General features: G+C 41.1%; 1 protein-coding gene across 1 annotated transcript in view; it reads left to right on the forward strand.

Annotated features, from left to right (window-relative positions):
• Positions 1-1,397: 1,397 nt before the first annotated feature.
• The window catches only part of gnai2b (guanine nucleotide binding protein (G protein), alpha inhibiting activity polypeptide 2b), a gene marked incomplete at its 5' end in the record, with an annotated part of 36,784 nt that continues 15,452 nt past the window's right edge, over positions 1,398-22,729 (forward strand). The window contains one exon of the mRNA XM_080495733.1: positions 1,398-1,515. Coding sequence (XP_080351859.1) covers positions 1,398-1,515 — 118 coding nt within the window. The remainder of the gene's footprint in view (positions 1,516-22,729) is intronic.

The following is a 22,729-nucleotide window of genomic DNA, read 5'->3' on the forward strand; positions in this document are numbered from 1 at the left end:
GGATGTCCGGACCCTCCTTTCAGCCACTGACTCATGTAACAAATGGATGAGCTTGTAGTTTGGTGTGGCGTACCACATTTTGTTTGTCACATTCTGCACCCATTGTCTGTCATGCAAAAGATTAGAAAGTCCTCTGTGACCGTCTCAACAGACAAAAAAAAAAGAACATCATGACCTCTATAAAAGCTTAATCCTTTTACATGCTTTTCAATCTGGAACAGCTGCTGTTTTTACTAAAACTGTTGAGACGTTCACAAACTTAATCTGGTTTAAGTTAAACGGACGGGATCTGTTGAAATAATCGGGAGTAATTCTAAGAGCTTATCTATCTATCTATATCTATATCTATATCTATATCTATCTATCTATATGTATGTTTCTACTTCTATTTACCTTGAGAAGATGTTAAAAAAGTAGGAGATTGTACCACATTTAACAGCGTACTTTTGAGTGTTTTTCAAACGCTGAGGTCTGAGAAGAAAATGGAAAAAAAAATAAAAAAAACAAAACTTCATCCATTGGGTGGCGCTCTCCACCTCTCATTCCAGCGGCCCTTATTATGAGCCAAGGTATTTCATAAACATGTGACGCAAAGATCCATTTCTGCGGCACGTCGCGCGCGCCCGCAGATCCGGAGCGTCTCGTGCAGCGGGGGGGTCCGTCCGTCACTCACTGGCTCCGGCTCTGCTCTGCGCGGCTCGTCGTCTCGGGGAGAGCGGATAGTGCGCCTCATCCGGCACAAGCTGCGGGGGAACGAGTCTGGCACAGCGCCCACTGCAGCCCGCCGCGCGTCGCACCCGCAGAAAATCACGCCTCGCCGCTTCCCTCTCTAATTGGCTCCTCGGCAAAAACCCGCTCACCTGATTTAATTGGACTATCGCGACAAGTGGCACGTGTGACGTATCCGCGACTGGTACTTGTAAAGTGGCACGGAGGGGGAATAACGGAGGACTTGGGTTTTTTTTTTTCTTTTTCTTTCCTCTTCGTCTTTACGCGCGAGCCCTGACTGAGCATCTGAGAGGACCGCAGCCGCAGCAGCAGCAGAAACAGACCCAGACGTGCAGGACCAGGCCTCCTGCAAGACCACAGAGCTCAGCTCAGGCATCTCAGCCTGAGGACGGAGCGTTTCAGTGCGCGTCGGCATGGACCGCTCAGCGCAAACCTGAACTGTGGTACGAAAACACGCGATCATCCAAATTCTTGCCTGAGCTGGATCCGAGACTTTCAACGCGTGGATTTTATTTTATTTTTTTAAAGAAAAAAAAGTGTGGCACGGGGCGGTTTTTTTTCTTCTTCCCCAAGCTGCTCCATCGTTTATTTCTACCCCGTACCCATTTTAATTAGATTTTTATTTATTTTATTTGCGCAAGTGGTCGGTGCGCCCCTGCCTTCGGATCATGGGCTGTACCGTGAGCGCCGAGGATAAAGCTGCCGCGGAGAGGTCAAAGATGATTGACAAAAATCTCCGAGAGGATGGAGAGAAGGCAGCCAGAGAAGTGAAATTGCTTTTATTGGGTAAGTCAAAAACGGCCAATTCCTGCTCTTGTTATATTGACGCAGAAAGCGGTGACATTATAGACTCAATCTGCACAGTTTATGGCCACAGTCTGCTCATAAAAAAACACATCAATGAAGTATTTTATTGTAATCTGCCCATAATCTTGAAGAGGAAACCCACTCATAAGATTTACCACATAAGAAATCACGAAAAACACACATAGGAGCACTATATCATGAGCTCTCAGCCAAACTTGAAACACAGAATAACCTTGTCATGAATTCAACAAGCCTGTGTTCCAATACATTAACAGTGTCACAGTTCAGCTTTCCTCTGAATCCACACCAGCTCCTCCACAAAGGATTATAAACAAGGTAATTTCCTCTTGCTGGCTTGAACGCTTGAAGGAAAAAAATTGATTCTGCAAGCTTGAAAATGCAGCCTTCCCATATTCAATGTACCTCTTGTACACCCCCCCCCCCCCCCACACACACACACACACACACATACACACACCCTCCCACCTGCTCATTGCCACTTTCTCTTCTCACTTCCCCTCTGATCCGTTTCAGCTGCCATTGTTTACAGTGTGCGGTGGAGACTGAGGCAGGTGGAGGTGGGCAGGTGGAGGTGGGCAGGTGGAGGTGGAAGTGTGTCGCCAAGCTGTTTAATGTAAAACAGGATCCAGCAAAGTGCTGAGGAGCTGCAGGGTGACTACTTAAAGTTGTGATAACTCAAGAGGTTTAATAGACGCTCATATGCTGGTTGCACTTAAAATGGTTGCCACCAGCAGCTTCTTTATGAAAACTGATTAAATCAAGATAACTGGTGACCACATGCCCACGCCTCAAGTGACTGTATTATTTGTTCTTCAATCTGCTGCTGCTCTTTATCTGCAGAAGGACCCCTCTGTCGCTTAAATCCGTCATATCTCCATGTCTGACCTTTCTACACTGTTGTAAATCGATGGCTGGCTCCTTCTTGTTTGATTTTTCGCGTCTGCCCCTCTTGGGCTATTCTTCATCTTCATCAAACGCATCACACACGCACGCTGCTGTTTTGGAAATGCAATAATGTGACAGTTGGCTGAGTGAGCAACACAAGGTGAAGGAACGAGCTCAGCATCGGCGGAATGTCATTTAAAATGAAGACAAAATGAAAGCGGAAGCACGGGGCCCCAACAGATTCCTTCGGCCATTTTGACATGTGACAATACAGAAGCCACGCAAATGAAATGACAATAAAATAAAACAATATCGGCAAATGCTGGCACTTAACCTATCAAATGTAACAAGCTGGCTGTGGAAAAGGTTTATTGTGGGGAAGTTATGAAAAATCCCCCAATATTACTACTGATAATTGGAAATGTTTCCATTGTGTGTCTATAGTTTACATAGGAGCGTTTTCTTTAGTTTGCACAATTCACAAAAAAGTTGACATTTGGGTGAAATTAGATGGAAAAAGTTAAAGTAGGGCATTTAATTAGAGGCATCAAGCAATTTATCAAAACAAAAGCCAGGAACAGTGGTGGGGGTACCACAACGAAATCCTATCAACGTCTCCAAATAAATACCAACTCTGATTAAACTGGACATTCATTGGTCCGTAAATGGATCAAACACATGTTGTGAGTTTCGTCATTAACGTCCTTGTTGGAGATCACCGAGTTCTGCAAAAAGCACTTAAGCATTGAAGAGTACATTTAAAAGTTTAGAGTTCACCTGGTAAAGATGAGAAGTGCATTTCTAGGTTCATCCTTGGCGTGGAGTCGGACATAGTTTACGTGGAGGAGAAGCCGACGCAGCAGTGATTGAACATTTTAGTGAAAACGTTGTCGGACACAAAGAGCTTTTCATGTCTCGTCTCAGCGGTTGAGCTGAAAAACGGGTTCACAGGAAACGCTCCGCGCGCTTCTTTCAGCGTTTGAACAAAGGATTTCACCATGTTGCACCATGCTGAAGAGAAGACCACTCGCAGCAAAGGGACGGACTAACTGGATGGGACGTCTTTCATTTGAACCTCGCGTTGCATGAATCTATGCAAGAGGCATAGATTCTGATGATTCTCATCTGAAGCTACTCTTTTCAAAATTTTTCCACGCGTGTTGTGTCGGTTTGGTTTCAGTGTGGACTCATAAAAGCTTGAATCTGGACCAAACCGTTTTTCTAAAGGGATTTTTGCTTAATATATACAAATACCATACAAACAACAAAGTCCATCATTAGCGCAGCAGTTTTTTTCTGTAATGTTTTCCAATTATCACATTTGTTTAGGAGAATATCAGCGTTTGCCGTTTGAGTGGCGGCTGCAATTCTTTTCAGATTAAAAAAAAATTTTTTTTTAGAAAACCAACAGATCATTCATTTGCCTCTGTAATTTGAGAGGTGAAACCAAATGAAGTCGGAGAGGCGCACTCTGTTGCTGTGAAACCTCACGAGATGATCTAATCTGGGCTGTGGAGGCCGAGCAGTGAGAAAACTCCATTAGGAAAGATTATGGCGAGTAAACAAAACTGTTTTAAGTATTGGAGGACTCAAGTGAGTTTCGGAGAAGTAAGAAGTCTTCATCTCTCGGGGGGGAAAATGCACCATAATGTAGGTATTGATTGACCTGTCGGAGATGATTCATCGACGCAGATCTCGATCCTCGTGAAAGTAGAAACGCCGCAGCTGAAAAACACAATGTGAAAAATTAGCCATGGAATTCATTTCAATGTTTTTTTCCTTACAACCACAACGTATCATTTCTTTGTCGGAAACCCAGTCATATCTGTTACCAGTAATTTCATCGCCATCAATAAAATCTCACATTCAAAGTGTTTTCTGTGGTTGTTGATGAGTCAGACGAGCGGCACCTCTTTCTCTGCTTTGCAATGATTAATTTTTTTTTTTTTAACCTTATTGCATTGAAATGTCCTCAAATCTGCTTCCACTGAAGCTTATCTCTAATTCCCTCCTCAGGCAGACAGTAATAATAGTGCTTCACAGACGTTACTCACAGCTCGTGACAGAGAGACTGGATCAGGGTAAGACTGTCCGTCCAGAGATGACAACTTCACGGCCGCCCACACGTCCAGAGAATATACTTATGAGCCGTTAGTCACGTCTCTGGCGGATACCACTAAGTCCTCGGTAAATGCATGTGCATTTACACAAGGTGCTGAACTGGCAACAAATGAATCCCGGCTGGAATCGAACAGAGGGGTACAGCTTCTACTTCGATATGGATTCAGCGAACGCTATTTCTGTTTATGTGCACAGTGACTGTGGCTAACGGAGCACTGGGGCCATTTTTCGAAATCCTAATGAAGGTGAGGGGATGAGGAGTTCCGTGTACGTCTGTGTTTGATAAATTGAGAAGTGAGCGGTGGATATTTCCTGAGGCAGGATGGTGGTTTTATGACACCCTGCTGAGTGTTAGGTTTGGTATTTGTGGAAGTGAGAATTCTTCTTATTTACAGGCCGTCGTGTTTGACAGTTGTTGCGTGTGATATTTTCCTTCTGAACAATTGAATCCCTCAATTATTTTACAAATCGCGACTCGAGAATAAATTTTTACTGTAACCTATTATGAAGGGCGAACAGAACTCTAGGTGCAAAAAAACAAACCCAACTGCTTTAATCTGCTCTTTCCCTGTCAGTTGAAATTTTTTTGTTTAATCCCGCACTTTTGTGATTTTCCAAATCACTTCATCTGTGAGTTCAGCTACACATTTTCACACATAGAGAACCAAAGAATAGCTTTTCCCTCACACATTTCTAAATAAAATAAAAATTACACACGCTAAAATATAATAATTCAGGTGTAAAAAAAAAAGAAAGAGAAAATGTTAGTAGACACAAAAAACACAACAGAAAGGTCATATTTTAAATTTAAACTTTAATGTTTCTATTTAATAAACTCACTTTCTTCATATTTAAAATTCTGTCAATTAGAAATATTCAGAGCTTTGAAACAAGCTGACAGAAATGTGTTACGATTGACACAATTTTTGATGTGAAAGTGGTCAAACTACATGCAAGACTGACTTGTTTGCACGGATTGACTTTAGCTTCGGTTCTAATGAGCGTCCTGCAAGTTGTTGATCATTTAATCCCCTTATGATTTAATGACGTCAATCAATCGACAGCATGATGGTACAAAAATTCAACATTGGTATAATTTGCGTCGTCATGAAGCCTGATCTGTGAGGATACTTGAAATATGGAGTACAATAATGGGCAAACTATTTCCTTTATCAAAAAGGCTCCGTGATGGTCAGAAAAGAATACTTGGGCCTCATCCCAATTCAATTTTGCACCCCTATTGCACCCCCTATCCCTACCCCTAATAATAAAATGTTATAAACACGGTCTCTACGAAACAAATACACACGGAAGCTACATACGGCAGCGCTACTGCCGTTCTTACTAGTATAAAACAACAGGTTTATATAACTTTAGAAGCGTATATATGTGAAATGCGAGTCCTTGTTGGTGAGTTGCGTGGAAGTTTGAAACTCCTCCTACCCCTCTGTTTAAAGTGTGCATCTGTAAACGCTCCGTTACGAGGGGTGAATAGCCCTTCCCCTTACCCCTCCGCCTTTGTGCACTAGTGAAATGGGACACCCCTTAGACTCTCGTGAATGCACATTTCAAAGGGGTAGAGGTAAGGGGTAGGGCTAAGGGGTAGAATTGGGACGCAGCCTTACTGTATGTAATTCTATTTTAGATTTTTTTTTCAGTCAGTGTTTGCCACTAAATATTCTGGACCACAATAGTGTTCTCTACCGAAGCATATCGCAGTCGCATGATAAAATATAAATACACTCTGTTAATTAATGACATGATAAAAAAAAATGGCTCTGTTTTTCTGAATTTATGAGATACTGTTTTCTAAAAAAATGGAAAAAAAATGGCTCTGTTTTTACTACTGAGCTTCACCGACTCGGCCTTGGCTCACGTCTGCGGGTAGCAAGCTTTCAACTCCGGGTAATTCTGCCTGTGGAGTTTGCTGGAGGGGAAACAGGGAAGACATCCATAGTCGCACGCTGATCGTAGCACGCGTGCACAAATCTGCTGCATTGCACAGGGAACGACGAACCACAATATCCCAAGCCAAAAGAAGTCACACTCCACTTCCCACAATGCATCAGACCCTTAAAGTGACAGGCTCAGCATGTAACGACAGGCTCCTCGGGAACCCGCGGCTGTTAAAACGTAAACACCGCTGGGTGGTCGTTGTAAAGTTTCTCCAGGATCAATTGGGCAGATGTGGCATTCTTCATGGGTAATTAAAGCTCAGGAATAAACCGGGTCTTCTAGCTACGGTTTGGAGTTATGAACCAGCCATGGTAAGACTGTGCAAAGTTGACAAGCTAATAACAATACCATCAACAATACTTACCGTAAGTACAAGAGTATCTCCCAATGTCTCAAACCAAACAGAAATAAAGCTGGATTAAACTTCAGTGTTGTTTCCTATAACAGTCTTTCCCCCCCAGAAAACAATATCTCATAAATTCATGAAAACACAATGCAAACGTAATTATTTTATCTCATAGTTCTGAGATAATTATGTCATTAATTCAGAAAAACAGTTGGTTTTTTATTTTTTTCATGTGAGTGCAATACGCTTCCGTAGTTCTCCATATTGTGTCTCATTTATCCATCTTCATTTGGTTCTCAGGTCTCTTCCATGGTATTTCACAAAAAATGTGTAATAATTGTCGATGCAGAATTCTCTTGAAATTTCATCGTGTTTTTCCACACAATTGGATTCATTTTAAGTATTTAGTCGGGGGAGGTGGATGCTTTTTGCCTTTTTAATTACATTTTCTCCACAGTTTCTTCTTGTATTCGATGACAGCAGGCACAGAGAAGACAACATTACATAAGATGAAGCCCTGAGGCTTTTTCTGCCTGTATTACAGTAATTTGAAATATAATTTACATTTTTGTTAGTACAATATAATAGATTTTTTATGTGCAGTTTTTTGTGCCATTGTTTTCTAAACTTTTTAATGTCATAATAGACTTTTTGGGAGAAAGTAAGTTTTATCAGCAGCATATTCAACTCGTCTCACTATGTAAAGTATTATCCCCATTTCAAGAGAGGGCATCTCTCATCTCTCTTCTTGTGCAGGTGACGAATCAGGTTTTTCCTAATCTTTCATTCTTTTAATCATGTTTCCATTATCAGCCTCATTTATAATTCAGTGAGCTTCTTTCAGTGCTTTCACTTTGTTCTTCCTGACCTCGTCTTCGCTCACACAATAAGTGAAAAGTGCCGCTGCGCCTCGATCGAGAAGAGACACAAGTTTACAATTTTACCGCGTCAACATCAGTCAGCGTGTTGAAATTGCCTCGAGCCAGTCAGGGAATTAAACATCCATCTTCCATACCGGTTTATCCTCAATAAACAAGATTTTTTTTTTTTTTTTTTTCTAATCTCAATGGAACTCCCAGGGTGAATTATTTAACAAGCAATTCAGAGTTGGACTGTGGGAGAAAACCATTTTACCTGGAGAGTAAACACACACACACACACACACACACACACACACACACACACACACACACACACACACACACACACACACACACACACACACACACACACACACACACACACACACACACACACACACACACACACACACACACACACAGGGATAACATGCAAAAGCTGTAAAGAGGAGCTCAACTTGATCTTCTCACTTATTCCAAAGTGCTTCATTTTACAATTATGATACTTTTCTTAAAAACTGAGATATGCAAACTGCTCAAGGGTCCCCCGGCACCATCTTGGACTCTCCCCGCTCTCTTGGTTTGGACCAAGAGAGCTGGGATCGACTAAAATGCCCCGCGATCCAAAGTGGAATGAAAGATGGATGGTGTGGTAACTTTAATTGTAATTAAGAGGGCCATAAGTAGCCTCTGCATGCCAGCTGCAGAGGCTGAACTGGTTAAATGGCGTGCTGACACAGCTCTTCTAGGCAGCGTTCCCTCAGGAGATGATTTTCAGCTCCGTCTACAAAGAGGCACGAGTAAGTAATTGCACTTGGAAAAAGACGTAGGAACACTTTAAAGGGCAGTGGGCCACAGGAAATGTCTCCCAGATCAGATTTGATGAATGAGTCCCTCTGCAAGCACTCTTGTGTTTATTATTGCACCCCTCTCTTTTTTTTTTTTTTCATGTGTGCAAGGATTATATCAAAATACCACCACGAATCGGGGGTTACTGAAACGCAAAACTTTTGCAAATACATTTTAAAATAAACTGACCATTCATTGAAGGCCTTTTCTCCATTTTAGGGTAATTGCTTGCTGCAAAACATGCATAGTGGGGTGCAACAAGATGCTGGTTTTGCTCTGCAAAACGTCAGCGCAGCAGATCTGTATATCCAGTATGTTCAGTTGTGGCGGCCGTGAACCCCCCCCCCCCCCCCCCCCCGAGTTCTTCTGGCTCTACTTGGCTGTCAAGGTCACTCATCGATCTGACTTTCACTTGATTCCTGGAATAACCATCAACCCGCCTCCCCCACACATTCACAAGTTCATAAAATATACAACCGGAGAGTTCTTTGAGATCGGCGCAATCAGCAAAAGACGTCTCAGTTGCACATTAAGTTAGAGGTTGATTCTCAAGAATCATGAACTTTCAAATTAATTGTTGTATGAAATACCTTGTTTATGAAGAGAATGCAGGAAAGAGAAAATATAAGCTGTGAGGTTGAAGTTACCCCTTCTATCGATTATTGTACACTCTACTCCAGGGTGTGCCTTCACACCGCGGCTCAAATCTCACTTTTAGCCCACGTGTGAGCCATATCAGATTTTTCTATGACAGCCTGACTGGCACAAATCCAATACATGGGATAAAAACACGCAAGCTGCACAGAAAGGCCTCGCTGTGATTATAGAGTGCAAACCACTACACCACCTCCTGTTGTTACTGTATGAGATCTTCAGTACACAAGTTGTACGTTTGACACCGCTCCAGCACCAAATTACTTACACTGGTAGTTTCTTTTTGTTGTTGAAATATTGTGTTTATCCAAGACATGGAAACTATCATTATGGTGTGGCGAGTGAATCGAATGTTTGAATGCAGTTTAAAAAAAGAAAAGAAAAGTGTCATTGATTTCAGCTCAGCCAGATGAACGAGTTTGGTCTCGTCTGCTTTGAGTCGTTGCCTTGGTTGTTTTCATACTAAAGGATCAACTTTAAAATGTTTGAACGTCAAACGAGTTGCTTTATATTCTCGTGACGGAAAAGTTAAACATCAAAAAGTACAAAAATAAACAGATATAAATGGGTTTTGCTCTCATTCAAGTTGGGGGAAAAAATAATCGTTCCCATTTATCATTGTTCCATAAATGAATAATACAAATAATTTTCCTGTTACACAACAAAAGTTCTCCTACAAAACAGTCTCAACATTTTCCATGTGATTTTTATGCTTGAATTTTTTTTTTTTTTAAAGATCCGATTAAGTGTTGAAAGCATCATTTTTCTATTAGGATTAAGGAGAAAAATCACAAGCGCACCACCTGTTTGTGACCTAAATATTTCTTGCAACCTCAGGGCATCATTAGCTTCTTTTGCAACACTTTTCTGGGCTTTTGAAAGTTGCTTGAGATCTTTTTAAATTATTAATGCCATCGCAAACAGGTCACCGAGTGGCTGGGTGTGTGTCCTCGTACTTTTAAGACGGCTCTCTGTCAGAAAGATTCAATTTATTCATATTTTGTGAAGCATCCATTCTTCTTGATACAATATTCATTCCCCCTTCATTATTCTTTACCTGTTTACCTGTTACCTGCTCCTGTCAGCACTTCTTCATCCTGTCGACTACCGGCTCAGCTCTAAAACCAGGCACACATAATTGGCAAATTAAGCGTCGTGGAGAAGAAATGTGAAAATGACTACTTAAGGAATTGTGGAGAAAAACCTGGAAGAAGGTGAATTCTGGAAGGGGGCCAGAAACGGTGAACCATTTGTGGACTCCTCCCGATAGAACCATAAAACCCAATAGATGGATTAACAACAAACACATCTTCCTCTGCAATGTATCCCAGTAAGATGTAGCACACCTTGTGTGACGTGTATCTTACATTTCTCTACTTCATAATGACTCCACTTAGTGCAGCGTAAATTAGTTTTATTAGATTTGCATGGTTTGGTACACAATAAGCCATACGTCACAAGGCAAAGATGTTCGAAGGGCAAGGCCGAGACAAGATTAAAAAAAAACTAGTGATTATTCAAAATCCAGACGCCAGATTAGACGAGGTGAGACTGGCAGGAAAGGCAGTGCACGACTCTCGTGACTCACCAGACAAGCTGTCGCTGACAAACACACAGTAAACCGCTTACAGACACACCGAGAGGCAAGAGGGGAGAGGCGAGGTGTCCGCAATCGGGGAAATGGGAGGCTGACGACCAGGGTATGAGACACACGGAGCGATGAGTGACGCCAAACCTTCAACGGGAGGATTTTTCGGGAAGCAATAACCGAATCTGATCATGAAGTAATGGCTCCGCGCGGCGTAATTCTAGCCGCCCTGCGAGTTTATCACCTGCCGCACTCTGCACAGGGATTAAATTATGTTCAGTACGACGGCATGTTTGACTTCCTCTCTGTCTTGAGAAGAATAAAGTAGTTGACCGTTTCTGCTCCCTTTCTCATTGAGCCAAAGTGTGCTTATCTCTAATATTGGGAAACTCTATTGAACTCCTGAGTGGAATGGTTATTGCCATTCACAATTGGTTTATATATTATTTTTTTTTAAATTGTAAAGCGCAACTCTGGGACTCTTTTATTTATTCTACTGAAGATTTTTCTCTCAATTCATACAGGTTTCTCCTGGAAGAAGACGTCCTTGACCTGATTATCTGTGCAGGGAAGTCATTCAGTATAGAATTAAAGAGAATTGATGCAGCATTTTACCTCTTTAGTAATCTGCATCTTGGTAATCTATTACTCTTGTGAAGCGCTGGTGTCTCTTTAATCTCTTTAATCGGTTTTCTGGTTGTTAGTCACCGTAGCCGCAGTCACATTGTGCGCTGTGGTGAGACTGTGGACATTTCTGATACAGTCAGGGAATTATCTCGGTTTGTTTGTGGTGAACATCACCATGACGACGGCCATCAACAAACTCCTCTCACTGTACGACAGAAAACCACACGATAAGAGAGATGTTGTCATGGTTGTTCGTTGTTTCACTAGGACGAGACAAAATTGCACAGGTTGTACTTGAAGCGATCAGTGAGACAGACGCACACGTTGACAAGTTTGACTTGAACCATCGGTTGAATATTAAAATACATGAAGAAGATGTAAGATGTTGACTTTTCTTGTAAATATAATTAAAGGGTTGTCTTGACACGTTCTTGCTCATTCAATTTGTGTTCTGACACTTCTCACGATCTAACGAACTTCTTCAAGTAATCTATAAAATAAAATGTTGATTGGCTGTCTTTATGTGAAAACTATCCTGTGTCAACTAGACTGCAAAAGACCTCGTAGCGCTGCATTATGTAATAATAGTTCAATAAGTAATAGTGTAATACATTGTCAACTTATTATATAATAATGTTTAATAACGCATTTTGGATTAACTTCTTGAATGTATTTTCTAACGAATTGTGCCACTTTTCGTAAATACTTGCTACACAATGCAACAGTTATTACAAAATATGGGTGTTCCTCTTGTTTTTTAAGAAAATGTCATAATGTCATTACATAATGAGTTAAAATGTATTACAGTATTACATATTGTGGCGCTTCCGCCCTGAATGCATTTGAACATTATTATTCAGTGGACTTTAATCGGAAAGCCCTGAAAAGTGAAAGATGACTCGGCTTGAGACAGAAATATTGGCTCAGAGAAAGAGTTCTGTTCTGAGTAATTAAAAAAAAGTTTATGATTTCGATTTGTGTGCATACATGCCTATAGTGTGCCATCGTTTTCCTTCAGACTAATTACCGACATGCACGCATACTTCCAATCTCTGTAACTCAACTATCCAATTAGTCATTCCCACTATATCATCAGACGTGATTCATATAAGATTTAATATGCAGTGAGGCTCCTCTGGATTAATGGACAAGTCAAGTCATTTCAGTTATGAAAGTGGTATAATGTCGTCTGCACACTTACCTCCTTGATAACAATTGTGTAAGGTTCATTAGTCTGTTGATGTATTTTAAACATTTGACGTTTAAAGATTTTAGGCTTCTGTTTCACAGTACAGTGATATGAGATGTTTGTTTTTTCAAATCATACATATTTTCGTAAAAGGAAGAGACAAAATGAGTTTGTCCTGATGTTATCAGTTTGTCATATCAACTTTAGAGAAACAAGGCAATGTTCTGGGAAAATTACTTTTTAGCGCAGAGACCTGGTTCTCCAAGTCTGGAAACGCTTTAATCAGTGAACATTATAGGTGTAAGTAAATCATTTTCCATAATAGCTATTCTTTCTTATTTTTAACTGGTTTAACCATTTCGACTTGGTGTTCTTGCAGTGTGTCTGTAGGTGTGTGTGGGTGATGATGATTCTCCCTCTCTGTAAGGCACTGATGACCTGACCGTGTTTCCTGCCTTTTCACCCGTGTCGACTATGAGCTTCTCCTGCCCTTCATCACAATAGTTGATAAATAGAGCTCTGAATACATGTCTCTATGATGAATTGTGGGAAATAAATATGTGTATTGCATATATAAACTCCCCTATATAGTTATTCCCCGTGCACATGCAACAGAATCGCATTCCTGTCTCGCTGCAGAAAGGTGAAACATGCGAACCCAACGCGTTGTTATGATGATAATGAGTTAAGAAATGTTTTGGTGAGTCAATGTGGTATTGTAACCATGGCAACTATTCCAGTTCAAACATATCCAGTTGTCATTTCCCCAGCAGCTCTGCCGGGCTCGATACCAATGTTTTTGACGTGTTTTCCTTGGAAGTGGCCCGCCATCCCATTTCTCTCCCAGGCTATCAGACATCAGAGGTCGGCCGTAATGAAGCGGCGTCCCAGCTGGTGTGACTCCAGGCCCTATAGGCAACATTGGGAAGTCAGAAAGAATGATGGCACATTACAAGTTAGGGGAGAAAGTGTTTGTGTGTAGGCTGGATGAAAAATGACTAAACATCAAACAAAAGAGGATAATAAATTGTGTCTGTACATAAAGGCTCCCCACCTGCGTGTTTTCCATTTAAAGATGCCCACTTTCCCCATCATAACATCATGAGTCACTGCTGCTTTTCATAATGTCAGATTTTAGGTGCCAACCAGCACCACAAAAAAAACAACCCTAAAAAAGTAATTTCTGTGAGGAGATAGCCTGAGCACATAAACCTGCACTAACAATCTGGTGTGCCAGCAGAGTGCTGCATGGTTTTGCAGCCTCTCAAACCCTCCAGCAGCTGCCCGGCACTCCCGGTGCTTCATCTGTTTGCTGACGTATGTGCGAGTACATGGAGTAGAAGCTGACATGCTGGTACACAGAAACATTGAGGGGTAGGAGAGTAAGCAGAATGACTGCTGGGCAAACACCAGCTGTGACGGCGTGTTCGGCATGGAATCGCTTTCCATCTTTAGTATCTTTAGGTAGCCTTCTTACCCACATACTGTATGATTGACTGTTTCGATTGTCAGTTTCTTAGATTGACCGATTGTGGGGTTTTTTTCTTAGTACAGATTAACGTTAATCTAATAGTGCTAAATACTGCCCAGAACAAAATGTAATTTCCACATTGAATACTATAAGCTTCTTTTCAACACCATAGATTCACCAATTCAACATTTCCTCCTCAGACAAAGGTAAATTGGCCAGTACTTCCTGAAACTGTTTACTTCTCATAGCAACCGTTAACACATATTGACTTTGTTGATTGCTCAGGATTTAGTCTTCATTGATTTCCATTGTCAATTGTAAAACAGTGGATCCTGCTTGAGTTGGTTCTTCTCATGACACACTTTGTGTTGTGAAATATGGTTCACCTGAAAACAAGGGGCTTCGATTTGTAGATTCTTAAAAATGTTTCCACGACCTGAACTTCTTCTTCTTTTAGTAGCTGCAACAACATATTCCTCTCTGATTACACTTGCTTCCTCTTCTGTATTGAGTTCTGTTCCTTTTCGGTTAAAAACCTCCACATGTCAAGTGTTGTAACGGGTGATCAATACACATTTACTTGATTGGTATAATTAATAGAAGCTCTGGCGAGCCCGAGTGCATATTGATTTGGTTTCTCGTGTGATTGGTGTTATGTCCAGAGTGACATCTGGTTCCTCCAAGTGTCTGTCACCTGTAAAATGGATGACCAGCTCAGCTGATGGCCAGAATTTCCACTTCCTCTGGCCAAACGTGGGTGCTTGTTGATGCAACGGTTAAGTATTTTGATGTTTACAGATTCTGTGGCCATATCACAAAGGCAACATCTTCATCGATCTCTTCTTTGTTTTCTTTTCCTGCTTCTCTTCTCTCTTTGTCTTCTTTACGTCCTCCTTTGTTTTCTTTGTCCTCTCTTGCCTTGTCTTATAGCTCCTCTCACTACCATTGTTCCTCACATTGGATCAATGTAAATAGAGAAACGGATATCTTGAAGTTTAATTTACCTTGTAGTTTTTTGAAATGACTGCCTGATTCACTCGTCAGGATTAATTAATCAGACAATAGAAGGAAGATTTTTGTGCAATTTTTTTATTTTCCTTAACAGGGGGTATTTAAGTCAGTGTGAACGGAATAATCATTTACTGTGAAGAAAGATTAGCTGTATGAATAAACATTTGAACAATGGGTGTAGGGAAAGACAAGAAGAATGCTAGAAATGTTTCCAGGTGTATATTCCTCCAGATCATTTCCTATCAAATCATGATTTTCTTTCTTAAAGTCAATATTTGTTGTTACACTGTCCATTATATTGATTCCATGACAGATTTGTGATTTGCATATCTTCTGAAAACTGTTTTTCTTTTGTAAAACATGTCCAAAGCCTATATGTGGTGACATATTTGCACTTTTTTAAATGCGTCTAACAATATCCATTGCTACGAATCTACGCAACCAGTAACCCATTCGTCCCACTTTCTTCTCATTTCATGACCCAAAACATGTCGACTTTGTAGTTTATTAAGGACTGAAACTTGTGCTTCAACAACACGGGGTTCAATTTCTGCTGCGGACTTTCAAATATGTCTCGTCTCGGTGTCACTTCTCAGACCAGACACAACTATTCCAGTACAGGCACAGGCGCACAATATAAAGGCCAAAGGTACTGAGAGAAAAGAACTTCTTGATCCTCTGCTGCATGCAACATGCAGGCCGGCGCTACACTCAAAACCTCACCTTCAAAAGTCTGAAAAAACACCCACAACGATCTATTGTTGGCACATACACCTATTTGCTGGGAATAGTCGACTTTACCTCACTGGGGTGTAATAAGTCTTAATATATCCTGCACTTGATATCATGAAGTAAGATTCATAAAATCCCAGGAGTGGCTGTATTATTTAAAGATTAGAGGAGACATAGTCTTATGTTTTACGTCGGCACCGAGGAGCAAGCAGAGGGAAATAAATGAGAAAAAAAAATTGCCCCTTGTTGCGAAGCATAAGTCTTGTTTGATAAGGAGCAGGATGGGTTTTTTTCTGCGGTGACTAAAACCGCAATATTGGAAAGGTATAAGGCAGTCGAGAGCAGTGCTGGTGACATGTACCCACTGCCTGGAGACATCAATTCAAAAGAGGATGGTCGACGGTGCTGAAGGATGCGCTGCCTTCTAAAAGGATTAAAAGCAGAAAAGTGCTTGCTTCTGTTATTAGAATTCTTTAATGAAGTGTGTCTCCGCAATACTGATCCTACGAGCTTAGCGTTCCTCCGGAGGCAGCAGAGATCAATTACATCACACATCAGCATGCCATACTACCGTTGTTGTTTGTCTTATGCACTCAGTCAACAGTTGTGGGTTTGTGTGTTTCCACACTGTCATCTGCTCTTCAAATCTACAACGGGCTTTTTTTTTTTTTTTTTACTTCACTCTCATGAGCTGCAGCTGCGTAGGTGCTTCCACTGTCTCAGCGCTGGCTGTACGTGCAGCAGGAGCGAAGCAGTGAAGCTCCACTGCTTCCTGCAAGGCTGATGACCTACTTTTCCACTTCAGGCGATAACATGCTGCACTGTATCCAGCCATGTAAAATTCCTGCATCACCCTCTGCTCTCTGCTCTGCATGTGAAAAAAAAAAAAAAGGTTTGTGTGGTGGCGGGAGGAGGAGGATAGCTGTCCGGTTGAGCTACCAGCTCTGGATTATTTGACTTTCTAGTTAAACCTACATGTTACAGAACAAACTGAATCTGTTCTTGCTTGTGTGTGAAATAATTCAAATACTACAGTAGTTGGTTTGTCAATAGAAGAATAGAGTAAAGTGTGATTGTAAGTAAGTCTCCTGACAAGAATCAAGTGTACATCATATTTAAAAAGGCTTTATGATAAATGGCTGTGCAAAATTCTCAAACGACGGAGGTTTGCTGCTACTGAGGGAAATGGATCTAAAAACTGTGGGTAAAACCTGTAAAGGTGAACTGCAAAAATTTAATCAGTGCAGCATTGTTTTTGACATATTGGTGCATAGCTTGGTGTTGAAATAGGAGCTTTCTAACAAGAATTACGCAACAAAGCAGTATTTTACAGGTCACCAGCATGGATTATTGCATTGCATTATGTCCAATGTACTGAGCTTTGTGAATTTTTCATGTATTTTCTTGTCCTCGGAAACACAGCCAGTTAGTGATGCGAGATGAGCACATCACATGGTTGATATTCATCATTTATCAGGTAACATATATGGATGCATGAAGCATGCCACTGTTGGAAACATCTGACGAAGGAATAAGTCACAGCTTGAATCAAATTGCATGTCTTTTTTTTTCCGTTTCAGGCTAAATATGATAAATTCTGCAATAATTGTAACCCAAAACTGGTTTTGAAGTGTTTTATTCAAACCAGTGGTTCATATCTGCATTTAAAGAGGAATTGATCCATAGGAGGACCAATACCCCTGACCAGCAACAAACACTCAATGTTCAAGTAGTAAGAGTGCAAGAGTGGATCATTAGGAACCTCAGAAAATGGCTCAAGAAGAAAACTTTACTTACAAATGTATTAAGTTGGGAAACGGCGTCAGGGCTGCCTGTGTCAGTCAGCCGCCTCAGTTCGCTGCGACAGGGCTTTAAATAGCAGCAGCAGCATCATTGTTGTGCATTCTGCTCAGTGTCATCAACACCCAGAGGAGGTTAACCTTTAAATGGCTGTAAAAGCTGGTTAGACGTGAGCAGTCGTGACACCAACAGTTGGGGGCAGCAAGCCAGGACGTGAGCGAAGGAAGAGTCGTGTCGCAGCCGGGCCAGTGACTCATTCGCTCATGGAGGCCCATTAGACAATAGGAGGCCTCTTGACGTCGGCATATGCTGAGATGTGTTGCGTGTCTCCACAGAAGAAATGCATCGCGGTGAGCTGTGTGACACAGAGACCTGGATAAAACAAATCTCTGTATGTACGGACCGACTAACGATGCTGTGACATGCTGTTTATACATTTCATTGAATAGCTGCGAAATATTTGCGCGTCTGTTCAAATCCAGTAACATTTAAAATCTATTATAGCAGATAGCAACGTTCATGCTAAGTTTAATAGTACTGTTTTCCCATGTGTTGCCATGGTTCTGGTTCTTCTGTTTGGAAACTGGTGACTTATATTCGGTGCTTGTGACTCATTGAATCAAGCTTGATAAGCCTTGTCTTTTAAGTACAGAGGGTGTTTGTCTGATGGTTTCTCAAAAGAGCCCAAGAGACGTCTGTGTAATTGTGCATATCTCCAATAAGCAATAAGTGCTCTGCCAGGATGACACTGTCGGGTTTGAATTTTGTACATCTAGAGAAAGTGTTTAATTTCTAGCCTTGGATTTTTAGGGATCAAATGCAAAGAAAACCTAGTGTGGTTGAAATGAGATCTCTGCTGCTTGCCCAGCGCTCATACCACGGCTTTTCGTTTACAGAATGAAAATTAGCCTTGCATGAATTATGTTTTCAGTGTCACTCTTAAGCCCAGGTATATTTTATTTTTTTCAAGTATTATCCTAGTGGTCAGTGGTCTGGCCTTGTTGCAAGAAGATGATGGGTTTAAATATCCAGCCAGGCATTTCTGTGTGGAGTTTGCATGTTTTCCCTGTGGCTGTTTGGGCCTTCCTCCCACAGTCCCAAAACATGTATACAAGGTAAATTAATAACCCTAAAATTTCCTATAGCTGAGAATTGAGAGTATGGTTTATCGTTGTTTGCGCTGTGATGGACTGACGACCTCTCCAGTGTGTATCCCAATTCCTTCCCCTTTAAGCTGGGATAATCTCCAGCGACCCTGAACAGGACAAAGCAGCATAGAAGATGGATTGATGGTATTATTCTGTCGAGTAGCTTAATTTGTGAGTTAAAGAAGTAACCCCTGTAGCCGTTTGTCATCTAATGCGTTCGTGTGATCACTACTGCTATTGGAAGTTTTGAAGGTATTTGTTACAATTCGGACGTTCGCACCAGCCTTGGGTGTATTTTTCATTTAATTCCAATGCATATATAGCAACAAGCGAGTGTTGGCGGCCCTTGGGAGCTGAGAGCTGCTGTGGCCTCACAGCGGGGCTGCAGACGTTGGTTTATAAATCGACAGTTACTCCTACACTGCCAGCAGAAATGTGAGGCAGTTTGGCTTCAGACTGCTGATGCTGCACTCTCACTTCTGTCCTGTGAAATGTAACTTTGCTGAGTGTGTGTGTGGTGTGTGTGCCTTGATGTCTTGATGCGTGTGTGTATTCACCGGCATGCACAATATTGGTTTGCATGCATCATGTGTCTGTCAGATGCTACATTTTTAAAAATTGATTTTCCATTCTACTGATTAGTAAGATTCTGGCAAAACGTTCACTCGTATGATGAGCTCACAAATGGTCCGTACTCATTTTAACAGCGCATCTTTCCTATCGGTCTTCAATCATAGTGACAGAGATTCAACAATGTGTTGGTCTATATTGACACGATGGCGTCACACGGATGCTACAGATTCATCGACTGGGATGCCCATGATGTGAATGTGCCGTTCCAGAGGTGCGCCGTTTGTTCAAGTGTGCAAAGAGAAGGCAGGATGAACCTGTGCTGTCACGTTATTTACATCAAATTCCGAATCTACTGCGTAAAAACACAGACTGACTGACACGCTGTTTGTGTTAATGGGTAGTTAAACAGGGCGACTTAATAAAGTGCTGCACATTTTTCTTGATTATTTTCCCCTCAGTGGAGGGTAATAATTATCATATTTAGCCTCATTTTATGTTAAGTAGTGATGTTTTTGGGTTCAAAGCTTGATTACCTACATTTTATCCTGAGCGATCCTTTTATGCTTTTTAAAATGAAGAACTGTGGAGAGCCTGCAGGAGGCTTTTGCTGCTAAAATTCAGATATTCATTTATATAAATCCCCATTGGACCGGTTACAGTTACAGCTATGTAGTGGACTTTGTTTTATAATTTCAATTTGCCTTTATAGTCATATCTGAAATGTGTATTTTAATAAAATATGTTTCACTTTTCAATTCAACTCTGTCAGCACAGACATTGGTGTGCACTCGTGAGTGTACTAAATGCTGCTTTACACAGATTTCTTCACATTTTCTCTATTAGTTAAAAACGTCTCATAAAGCTGAACTAATTTTCAGTCTAATTCACTGTTTTCAGAAGTTTAAACGTTTTCTGCTTCGATCTGCCGGCAGTGAAGTGACGCAGAGAACGAGAACCAAACGAGCTTTGCAGCTTGTCCTCCGCTGGACCGGCTTTTCATTTGGCTCGTAAAGCTGCTGACCTCATACCTGAATTCTGCATTAATCTGCACATGGGGAGATAACCCGCCATGAATATTCATGAGTTCATCCGGCGCTCACGCCGTAGGCCTCATCCCACCAATGTTGATGATATTCGAGTTTGCCGGTGAGTCACTGACTGTGTCGGGAGGAGTGGGCGACATTAGGGTCAGATCAAAAACTGATCAGCCGAGACAGCAGTGTCATAAAACTATTTACGTTACAGCAAGTCAAAGTTGGACTGTGTGCTGGTGTGTGAAAAGGTGTTTGCTGAAAAGCTCATGTTTTCTGAGGAGCTTCGGTTCTTTTTTTTTTCTTGAGACGTATCCGGTTGTTTATAAAACATATGGTGTATAGCGACACCTCTCCTGGCTTGTAATTTAGGCGTATGATTCCGAGACAGACAAAAGAAAAATTTATTGTTTTGTATTTTAAACACTCCAAAAGGACATTGTGTTTAAAAATGTATAGCTGACCACCATCAACTCGCAGTGGCTGCAGATTCATTGAAGTGTATATACAGTGGAGCTGACGGGCTTATATAAGCCTGAAATACTGCACTGCTGTCTGCAGGATGCTTTTTTTATTTTTTGTTTTTTTTTGCTGAGCAAAAAGGTATGCACTGTCACTATTTAGAGACATTCCACTCCTACCTGTTCACTTAGCTGAATTCACAAGGAGCATTGTCAATAAATAAAAACAAATATAAATGACTAACACCCCACCCCCCCTAAAAAAAAATAAAAAATGGTATACCTGTAGAATAAATTCATTCATTCAGGCATTCATAATCAGTGTATATTATCTAACTGGAACTCTTACCAGTTCTGCTCTCGCTGACGCCTTCTGCAAGACATGGAGTCATTTCAGTCGATTCTTTTCACCCACACTTGATTATTCTCAGTGGGAGGTGCCCATTTTTCTCCAAAGAGCCACAATCCTTTGAAGTAGTGCAGTTTTCACATTATTTCTTGCAGACTCTGAACTTGCAGACACTGCCAGTTTTTTTTTGTTTTTTTTCCTTCTCATTGGCACTGTCAGATCTGTTGAGGGTACGTTTTCTTTCTAAAATGTTTGGTGATTATAAAGTTTCACTATTTTTCTTCGCGTGATTGCTTACAGTAGATTTGAAGAAAATGTTATTTGCTCATAAAAGTCTGCAGTTAAATAATTAACATAAACCAAGAAACAGATTAAATATTGATAGATGTCGCTTGTACACATAAATACTGCTGTTTTTGCACGCCAGGCTAATGGCTACCGAAGTCTTTACACTGCAACTGCAGAATTTGTTTAAAAAAACAAAACACTATTTCTCAAATAAATGAACAAAGGCTGTGGTATTTAGAGATGTTGCATTATTGTCTGTATTGTTTTCTTTCCCCCACTTTATCAGTTGCAAGTTTCCAATTCATTCAAAATCAAATTTAAAAAGCATATTCTGAATTATAGTGCCCATTTAATACAGTCTGAGCCAAGCACGTTTTTATAGTGTCATAAATACCTCAACTGACCTCCTCGTACAAGAGCCAAACTTTGCCCACAATGTCTGCTTGCTAATAAATCCCTATTTAAACTGTATAAAAAGGTCCATGCCAGTTTGACAGGATTCCAACAATAAAGAGTTTAATGTGCATAACTATTACACCGACACTGCGACCTTGTAAAATACTGCAATATTACAAATAACGAGGAACGTATTCGCAGTCTTGTGAGCTCAGAGCGAGCACGTCTTTTTAAGACGGCATTACTTTATAATAGCAAACGGGGAGAAGATGAATTTGTCCCAATATGACACGACCAAACTGCATCTCATCTTCAGTTCAGGTGCAGACATTTGTCGAAACGCTTCCTAAATGACGAAGGGACGACGAGGTGCTGCGGGGGATCAATCCACTGCCACCAAGCAGAAAATTACCACGGGTTTATGTGACAATAAAACAACTGCTCGCGTTAATTGATTTCAAGAACAAGTTCAAATATTTACATGGTCATGCCAGCGAGGGAACATGAAACGATTATTAACCGTTTCATTCACCTTCTGTGGGTGAAAACCAAAATGTTGTAGGAGAGCAGATGCATCCTCGGTGCCTTCACTGAGCCGGAGCAGCATAGAGGCAGGAATCGGAATTAGAACGATCCATCTATGGGCCGTGCTGGCAGGGAAATACAAGCTCTTTCTTTTTTTACTGCTTTTTGCAACACAGAGTCGCTCTCTGGCAATGTGGGGATGATGCCACCCCCATTCTGCTTCTGCGGGTCTGACTATTCATAGTTGCTCCCAAGTTATTGTTGTTGTTTTTTTTGTTTTATTTGTTTTTTAGTGCTTGCCCAGAGCACACT

The sequence above is a fragment of the Blennius ocellaris genome (assembly GCF_963422515.1).
Source record: "Blennius ocellaris genome assembly, chromosome: 4".
Classification (NCBI taxonomy): Eukaryota; Metazoa; Chordata; class Actinopteri; order Blenniiformes; family Blenniidae; genus Blennius; species Blennius ocellaris.